Below are 9,806 nucleotides of genomic sequence, written 5' to 3'. Positions count from 1 at the left end.
GTTCTTATGGTTTGAGGTTTTATATTTAGGTCTCTGATCCATTTGGAGTTAACCTTTGTGCATGAGGATAGAAACCAAAAAGATAGTATCTATGCCAGTATAGTACCAAACTCTGGACTTCCATAATTGTCAATACCTCTTTTGTTTCATAATCCAAGCATTCCATGACATGCAAAGCTAAAATAATTGGGAACAAAACAATGTTTAACAATGTTTTGGGGGGTCTAGCCACCACCAGCATGATCACTGGAATGCAAGCATGTCCTTCAAAGAACCTCTCCAATCTTCTCTCTGCTGTCTCTTCTGTCTCATCCGTGTGGAGAACAGAAGCATGTTTAAGCTTGAACAGCTCTCAGCACGTTTTTCAACTTCTGTTATCACCCCACTGATTTAGTACATCACATCCCTACCCACTTTCTAGCATCAACATCAAGCCATAGATATCTTACAAGAGAGATTTTTCTTGCTCTTACAGCTACTTCTTCCCATTGCCAGCACTGTCTCTTGCTTTGGTACTTTTACTGGTGCACACTAAAGCTCCCGATACCATCAGATTGCTGCTCTGCTCATCTCTGAGCTGCTGCCATTCTCTGAAGCCCATGTATGCTGACACAGGAGACCATTCTGGGGCTGCTTCTGTTGTTGCCAACCTGACCCAACATGGAACCATTCAGAAGCCACCCTTCTGATGTAGAAACAATCTTTGTTCAACACTTGTGTCACACTTTGTTAACCAAGTTCTGAAGTAGTGCTACCTTACCCTCCCTGTATTTTAAAGACTAACTAAAGTTCACCTTTGTTTTTGAGGAATTACACATACATACATTATAGCTATGCCAGAAGTAATTCTGAGTTATAGACTCAGAAACCACTGCTTCCTCGTATTCCCTGGGATATTACTTTCAATCTGTGCTTTAGGGGTTCACCTTTTCCTTAAGATGACTTCTTGCTAATGAAATTGCTCAGTCTTAATTTAACGTCTATGCCTAGACATGTCTGAATTTTAATGTGACTAAGCTTGGGCTCAAGCTAGTATCCTTATCACCCTTTATTTTAATGCTCTTTTCATTTTTATTGTATATTCAAGGCTCTATCTATCTATCTATCTATATTTAAACTAGAAACTGTTAAAAAATAAGGACTAACTTTGAAAAGTAAATCCATGGTGATACACACAGATGTACAGTCTTCCTAAAAACAAAATGCTTTAGGTAGCAATCTTTTTTTTTTTGAGTTGGAGTCTCACTCTGTCATCCAGATTGGAGTGTAGTGGCCGCTCCCGGCCACCGCAGCCTCGACCTGCTGGACTCCGGTGATCCTTCCACCTCAACCTTCCAGGTAGCTGGAACTACAGGCACACACTACCATGCCTGGCTAATTTTTGATTTATTGTAGAGATGAGGTCTCACCAAGTTGCCCAGGTGGGTCTCGAACCCATGGGCTCAGGCAATCCACTACCTCAGCCTCCCAAAGCATGGGATTACAGGCTGAGCCACCGAGCCTGGCTAGGTAGGATTCTTTAATGATATATTTGCAATATTTAAAACACTCTGTACATTTAGTAATAAAATTCTAAATGTTCAAGTGAATTTATAAAGAATTCGTTATTTTTAATATATTCATTATAATCTGGGTTCCTATCTGTACTTCTTTTTTTTTTTTTTTTTTTGAGTCGGAGTCTCACTCTGTCGCCCAGACTGGAGTGCAGTGTCCGCTCCCGGCCACCACAGCCTCGACCTGCTGGGCTCCGGCGATCCTTCCACCTCAGCCTTCCGAGTAGCCGGAATTACAGGCGTGTGCTACCACGCCCGGTTGATTTTTTGATTTATTGTAGAGATGAGGTCTCGCTGCCCAGGTGGGTCTCGAACCCGCGGGCTCAGGCAATCCACTCACCTCAGCCTCCCAAAGGCATGGGATTACAGGCTGAGCCACCGAGCCCGGCTCCTATCTGTACTTCTTACAAAAACAGCCATTCAAAAAATTTAGTCAACATAATCACTATAGGTATATTGTGTCTGTAGGAGTAGATCAAATAGTTAATACTTCTATGGTGTAGTTCAAGACCAAGGATAACCAAGTAATCATTACTTATGGAATCATGGAATCTTAATAGTCACCTCATTGCTGAAGTAGAGAGGAAACCAAGAGGAAACTTAATAATATAAAAAGTTATTTTAAAGGGAGTTTCCTTTGGTTTGAAGGGTACTTTGCTTCACATATAATATCCACCTTTGTAAAACCCAAGAAGCCCAAACTTGTAACATGCACACATCTTTACAGTTTTCAGAACATAAATCTTTAGAGCAGCATTACTTCTCCAAAGATAAAAATTACAATATTGAATGTCTTTGGAGTAATAATAAAAGAAACTCCCTTCAAACCAAAGGAAACTTGGATCTTTGGGTTAAGTGCTTATTTAACTATAAAAGGGTCAGTGTATGTTGTCATGAATAGAAAACTGATTTTATTGTATTCCATTTGTGAACATCTTGCAGCAACCTATTTCAGTATTAGAGAGATCATACATTAAAAATGATTTCTGCAGTCATCAATGTATACAAGTAAAAATTTAGTTCCTGTTAAATTAACACTTCATCAAAATATCAAAATAAAGTCTTCGACAAATACTTTTTATGTTTTACTCCAAGACAGAAAAAAAATTAAGAAATTTAAATAACAGATTTCCAGTTATTTTATTCCATAACAGTTAAGTTTCTCAGTTCTTTTTTTTTTTTTTTTCCTTTGCTGAGCTCTCTGTCACTGGAAACATCTTAAACCAATTTCAAGTGCTACACCTGAATAAACATGTTGTAAAAGTGTTTATGTATTGAAGTGGGTCAGTTCAAGGTATGGTATTTGGCTGGAACTTCTAATTTCTCTTTTTACAGCAAAAGGGCTGCCAGAAGGAGGAAGTCTGAGCTGAATTAATACATTTGTTACAGTGGAAGTAGAATGGAAACTGCTCTGACCACAAATCAAACTGCCTCTTTCATTTATGCCAGTGATAGAGTTTTTCTAAGAAATATAGACTCTGGCATAGAGCCACTGTAAGTTTGCATTTAAAAGAGAAATCTATATGCTTATTTGCTTAAGGTTTACTGCTTTGATTATTTGTAAGTCCTTTCTCTGGTAGAACTGAGCGTAGTGGCATTTGTGAGGCAAATGGCCATTTTAATACTTGGAGCTGGACAAGTTTTCCTAGGATGTTGTAGGACAATTGTGGAGGATACCTGTGCTGTCTGAATTAGTACAGACTTTTTCTTTTTTTAACCTATACCTCCACATTTAAAGGACCTCTGTGTCCCTTTAAACAGCTGCACAGTCTCACATGACACAGTCTCATTTTCTGACGGTAGAAGGTCTCTGCACAATACAAGTATACACAAAAGTGTTTATGCTGCCAAAATAAATTTTGCTAAGAGCAAGGATTTATTTGCTAAAATGCCATTGATGCCATTTCAGGGACTTGCTTTCTTTTTCTTTCTTCTAAGGTGGGTCAGATTTTAAAATGGGCTGAGGTTGCTCCACGGTCTTTACTGAATAAATATTTTAAGAAAACATGCACATCTCTCATGGGGCAAGCCAGAGTCAATCATGCACATATTTCAAGCCACACTATATATTACTCTTAAAAGATTGTGAACTTCTGTATCTAGAGTAGAAACTTTGCATTACTTGAAAGTAATTCTCAACCAAATTTATAATTTAATGTTAAATAGTTTATCCTCTTTGATTTTCATGGAACTGGATATCAGTCAATGTTTTTCTTCTTCATATATCATATATAAAATATAATTTTCAGTGATTATTTTAAGTTAAAAGAGCCTAATAAAATGAATTTTAAAAAGAGAAGGATAGTTATAGTTATACCTAACTCCTAGGGCATTTGTGTAATCAATTCAAATAATGTATGGAAACCACTTGGAAAAATGCTTAGCATATACATAGCAAGGATTCCAAACTTATTTGATATAGTTATAAGTATCATTATTACTACTGCCATGGGAGGGGTAATTTATCAACACCAACTTCTAGACTCTAGGGCATTGACTTCTAATTCACTCCTGTATGGGTGCTGGTGGTACCGAGTTCCCCTCTTATCAGACGTATAACCACATCAAGAGGTCAGAAGGCTGTGAGATGTAGGCTAGTTTAGAGGCAAAGGTGAGTCTCAAAGCTCACCTGGATTTTTTTTTCCCTTCCCGAGAGTCTCCAGGCTTGGTTTGCTTCTTCTGAGAAATCCTTTCGGTAAACCTTCAGGTATGTCAAAACTCAGAGGGAGAGGAATTCTGAAATTTCCATGTTTATTTAAAAAGACTTCACATTAAGAATTAACTGGGGCTTAAAGCAAACCTCCATCCCCAGACAACACTTCCAGAATGACCTGTGAGGAACTTTAAGCACAGCACAGTTTTGTGAAGTTTGCTGGGCACTGGCCAGAAGTGAAGGGGGAAAGGCTATCAGCACTAATTAACACTTGAAAGGCTTAAAATAGGCTGGAGAAAGTAGAAACACCCTGGCAGACATTCAGCTTTTTTCATTTAAAGGAAAATTATAGGGCACTTAGTGCAGAAGAGCTTATAGCAAATATTTTAAAGATTGTCTCTTAAGGTAGACATTTCCAGGCAGATGAGTAGTCAACCCTTTCCATTTTTATAGCATTTCTGACTTCCAGGTCTGAGAAGCTATCAGTGAGTGAAAACAGCTGGATGGAGGGTGTTCTGTGGTGGAAGAATGACACGGGTTGAAAAACCACGAACAGATAATTGTCTGTAATAGCAAACCTCAACGTTTATAAGAATCTTGGCCTGTATAGAAAACATTCTGATAATGTTTTCAAACTTTCCTTTTTTCAAAATACTTTCAGAATTCATACATATCAGGTAAACATTCTTTCTTTTTCACAAACCAAGTGCTTGTACATTATGTTCTAGGACGCAGCATCAACGTAAAATCCGCAGGTCTTGTGGGAAGACACGGGCCTCAGTCAAAACAACCATTCATGGTGGCTTTCTTCAAGGCCAGTGAGGTACTTCTTCGATCTGTGAGAGCAACCAACAAACGGAAAAATCAAAACCGCAATAAATCCAGCTCTCATCAGGACTCTTCCAGAATGTCCAGTGTTGGAGGTAAGATAAAACCCAAGCAGTGGTTATGCACAGAGAGTTATGGGGTTGTATGTTGCAAATCAAGCAGCCACAATAAATTTACTCTCTGTATATACCTTCACATGGTATAGTAAATCTTCCAGTGATGTTTCTAGCATCCCAGAATGTTTCATTTGTGAATCACTCAGTAATTCATTTTAAAATAAATAGGACTTGCCTTCATATGTTGAAAGATTCTGTTCAAATTAAAATCAAGCTGGCAGTAATAAAATTATGAAATGGCTAGATCAACAAAGTCTAGCCGAAATTGAACTACAAACTTGCTGAGCTAACTTCCCCAGGGCCTCCCAAATATGGATGGTCAGCCAGGTAAATTCAGCATAAGATTTTTTCTTTACACTTAAATCAATGCATGTGAATTTTGCAGCTCATTTTTTTTCTAAAAATAGGAGCAAGATAGATAAGTAAGATAATATTTATATTTTCATTACTTATTTGGAGGGCTATTATCTGGATAATTTGCTGTAGGTGTGTGTTATACACATAGAGTAAATCTTTCAAAAATATTACAAATGCACAATGGATACCAAAGTACTCATAATTTAATCTGTTAGTTGATAGAAAGGGAGAGAAATTTTTATTGATCAGAAAGCATCTAACTGCCGAAATCTGAAGTGACTTAATCATATTAGTTATACCAAGAAGGATCTTGTTTAGTCCAGGAAGCAAACAGGTAGACTATTCTTAGATGGAAATTGGTGGTGATTTTAGTCTGATAAATTATTTTAATCCATCAAAAATAAATTTGAAGAAAGAAACTTGTCCTAGAACATCCCTACTTAGTTCAACATGCTTGCCATTTTGCAAAATAAGTGTTCTTCAGCAATATTTGCCACTGTGTGCTTAGTAGCCCGCTAGACACAATGGATGAGCTAGGGCACAAAAGGGACATGATGCATACATATGGTATGCCAACTAGTTAGAATTCCAATTTCAGTGCTGTTATTCCTGAAATTTGCAGTTTTCCAGGTTATTTGAAAATGGCAGATCATACAGCAGTGATTTATGACTCAAGCATATATGAGTGTTTAGGTAGTAAATTGATGATTACAAATCAAACAAAAGACATGTATTTTTGTTTTTATTTTTTGCTCTGAAACTCAACAAATACTAAATGAAACTAACTGGAGTCTTCCTAAAATATAGACACCAGGAGAATCATGTTAGAAAGAAGGTCTTTTGGTATACCTAGCAACAGAAGGAGGGAGAAAGATTTCTGTATGGAAGTGCATTATACTGAAATAAATGTTATGTATAAAGTGATGTTTAAAACGACTTTCCAACAAAGAAATGTAACCATTTTTTTTTCACTTGAGAGTAAAACATGATATTAGGGCGTTATAACAAAGCTATTTTGTAAAGATTTTCACAAGATATTTAGTTTGGCAAAATGTTGTAATTACTTAATATGAGAGATGAAGAAAAATAACTTTCTAAGACCTTTTCTTCCTTGTAAATACTAGCCTGTCAAAGTTGTATGTTTTTCTTTTCATGTAGAATGGTTCTAAATTTGGTTGAAATGTTTTTAATTTAATGTAACAGACTGCATTAAGAAAAAGTTTTGCTAAACTTTGAATAGAATAGTAAATAATTTTAGAGGAAATTACAAAGGGAAAAGTATAAGTCACATACTTCTTATTAGAGCTCATAATGACTCCGGCAGAGGCGTTCTAGTGACTGAAATCATCAAAGTCCTTTTCCCTATTGGTTAACTCTATTTATCTTCTCTTCCTGACTGTGAGTAACAAATGTACGTCTATAACCAGAGATGAATAAAACACATGGAACTAAATCACGTAACTTTTCACCAGTTTCCTAACACCATTTAGAGTACAAAATTATTCTAATATAGACCAATATTTTCTTTTTAAAATTTTGTCATTGGCAACCGTTTCTGTGAAATATGTGGTAGATGGTTTTGGAGTGTGTTCACATTTTAATAATAAGAAGAAAGAAAGTAGCTGGTTTGTGTTTATGAGATTTAACCTTTCAATAGGTAGTAATCAAGCAGACTGGGGAAAACCTCACAGGATTTGGCCAAAAGACAAGAGTTTAAGGAAAGGGAATGCTAATATAAACAGAAAATTTGATACTTAGAAGGTTTGAAATGCCAGTGAAATTTTAAAATTATTCAAATATAAATAATAAATGTTGTAATAGTACCAGACTTTTACAATAAAATACTGTGCAAAGTCTCCATGGTTAAGAAGGAGCAGGATGGAGCAGGATGGGGGTGGAGTTAGGGAGGAGAATTGCATTTTCATGTTTGTCTGATTGCTTTTTTTTTTTGCGAAGCATATCATCAAGTGTTGAGACTCAATTAGTGCAGAAGAACTGAAACCCACATCATTTTTGCTCTTTCCTGTATCAAGTATTCTTGTCTTCTGACTTCCCAGTGTTGTTTCTCCAAGCTCCTATGGGAGAGCCCAGAACAATGCCTAGCACAAAATAATGAGTCCCCAAAATACTTATTGAATAAATTAACATGTTGACTATATAGGAAACATTAACTTCCTCTTTTATATAGATATATAGAACTACTGCTCCCAGGTATCCTGCAGAAACTGTCCACTGCCCCTTGTTCCTCTGCAGATTTTTGGCAAGAAGGTTGAGCAGACACGTTGTGGGAGATATATCTCTTTTCTCTATTGTCATGAAGCAGTACAATGGGTATTTCTTTGATGTTGGGTATGAGAGGAAGGGAAATGCAAATTGCTGAATTTTAAGCTAGTCATTCTTGAAGATATAAAGGCATCAAGTTAATAAAATATTGGCACCAAGTTGATAAACTATTTGAAAAATTTCCAGAGCATGATGCTATTCTAAGGACTGTATCAGTGATGGAAAGAATATAGTATAGACATACTTCATTTTATTGTGCTTCGCTTTATTTTATTTTTTTTTACAAATTGAAGGTTTGTGGCAACCCTTTGTGAACAAGACTAATGATGCCATTTTTCCAACAGCACATGCTCACTTTGTTTTTCTATGTCACATTTTGGTAATTATAATAATATTTAAAAGTTTATTATTAGTATTATTATATCTGTTATGGTAATCTGTAATCAGTGATGGTAATCTGTAATCAGTGATCTCTGATGCTACTATTGTAATTGTTTTGTGATACCACGAACCAGATCCATAAAAGACAACAAACTCAATTGGTAAGAGTTGTGTTTGTTCTGATTGTTCCACCGACCAGCTGTTTCCCCATCTCGCTCCCTTTCTTTGTGTCTTCCTATTCCTTGAGACACAACAGCATTGAAATTATTTTAATTAATAACTCTACAATGGCCTATAAGTGTTCAAGTGAAAGGTAGAGTCGCATATCTTTCACTTTAAATCAAAAGTTAGAAAATTTTACGCTTAGTGAGGAAGCCATGTTGATAGCCAAGACAGGCCAAAAGCTAGGCATCTTGTGCTAAATGTTTGTTAGCAAAGTCGTGAATGCAGAGGAAAAGTTCTTGAAAAAGATTCAAAGTGCTATTCCAGTGATTACATGAATAATAACAAAGTGAAACAGCCTGATAGATATAGAAAAGTTTTGAGTGGTCCGGATAGAAAACAAAACCAACCACAACATTCCCCTAAACCAAATCCTAATGCAGAGCAAGGTCCTAATTCTCTTCAATTCCATGAAGACTGAGAAATGTGAGGAAGCTGCAGAAGGAAAGTTTGAAGCTAGTAGAGATTGGTTCATGAGGTTAAGAAGCTGTCTCTACAATATAGAAGTGTGAGGTGAAGTGACAAGTGCTAATGCAGAAACTGCAGCAAGTCATCCAGAAAATTCTAACTAAGGTCACTGATGAAGATGTCTACACTAAACAATTTCAGTGTAGACAAAACAGCCTTCCATTGGAACAGGATATATTTAGGACATTCATAGCTAGAGAGGTTAAGCCTGGTGTCAACACTTCAAAAGACAGGCTGACTTTCTTGCTAGGGGCTAACACAGCTAGTGATGTTAAGCTGAAGTGCTCATTTACATAACATTATGCTAAATCCACTCTGCCTGTGCTCTACCAATGAAACAACAAAGCCTGGATGACATGACAGCACATGCTTACAGCAGGGTTTGCTAAATATTTTAAGTCTACTATTGAGATCTGCTGCCCAGGAAAAAAAAGATTTCTTTTTTTTCTTTCAGAGTATCACATTGACAATGCACTTGGTCACCCAAGAACTCTGATGGATACGTATGAGGAAATGAATATTTTTTTTAATCAATATTTTTTATTATGACTTTGTGGGGTACAGTTAAGGGTTAGGTGTACAATTACATTTCATTCAGGCACCCTGTTGATAAGAGGTGTTTCCCCATCCCCAGACAGATATTTGCGACTGTTAATCCCATCCCCCTCTCCCCCCATAGTTTCCCAGTACCGTCAGTCATTTTCTTATAGTATTACATTGGATGTTCAAGGTCCATTATATGAGTGAGAACATGTGATACTCGGATCTTTGTTTCTGTGAGAGGTCACTCAGTATTATAGACTCTAGTTCCAACCAGGTTGCTGCGAAATTCATGATTTTGTTCTTTTTTATGGCTGCATAGTATTCCATCATGTATATGTACCACATTTTTTTAATCCAGTCCTCTTTTGATGGGCAGCATGGTTGTTTCCAGGTTCTTGCTAT

The 9,806-nt window shown here is 36.6% G+C and overlaps 1 protein-coding gene across 3 annotated transcripts in view; it reads left to right on the top strand.

The window, feature by feature from the left end:
• BMP5 (bone morphogenetic protein 5) overlaps positions 1-9,806 on the top strand; it is a 120,790-nt gene that overhangs the window by 95,609 nt on the left and 15,375 nt on the right. For all 3 annotated transcript variants that reach the window (XM_008071826.1, XM_021719475.1, XM_008071825.2), the window contains one exon: positions 4,935-5,129. In XM_008071826.1, the coding sequence (XP_008070017.1) occupies positions 4,935-5,129 (195 nt within the window). The remainder of the gene's footprint in view (positions 1-4,934; positions 5,130-9,806) is intronic.

Source organism: Carlito syrichta, unplaced genomic scaffold (genome assembly GCF_000164805.1).
Source record: "Carlito syrichta isolate Samal-C Ts95f unplaced genomic scaffold, Tarsius_syrichta-2.0.1 Scaffold314748, whole genome shotgun sequence".
NCBI classification, from domain to species: domain Eukaryota; kingdom Metazoa; phylum Chordata; class Mammalia; order Primates; family Tarsiidae; genus Carlito; species Carlito syrichta.
The sequence above is the reverse complement of the archived record's forward strand: the minus strand, read 5'-3'. Positions and strand labels throughout refer to the sequence as shown.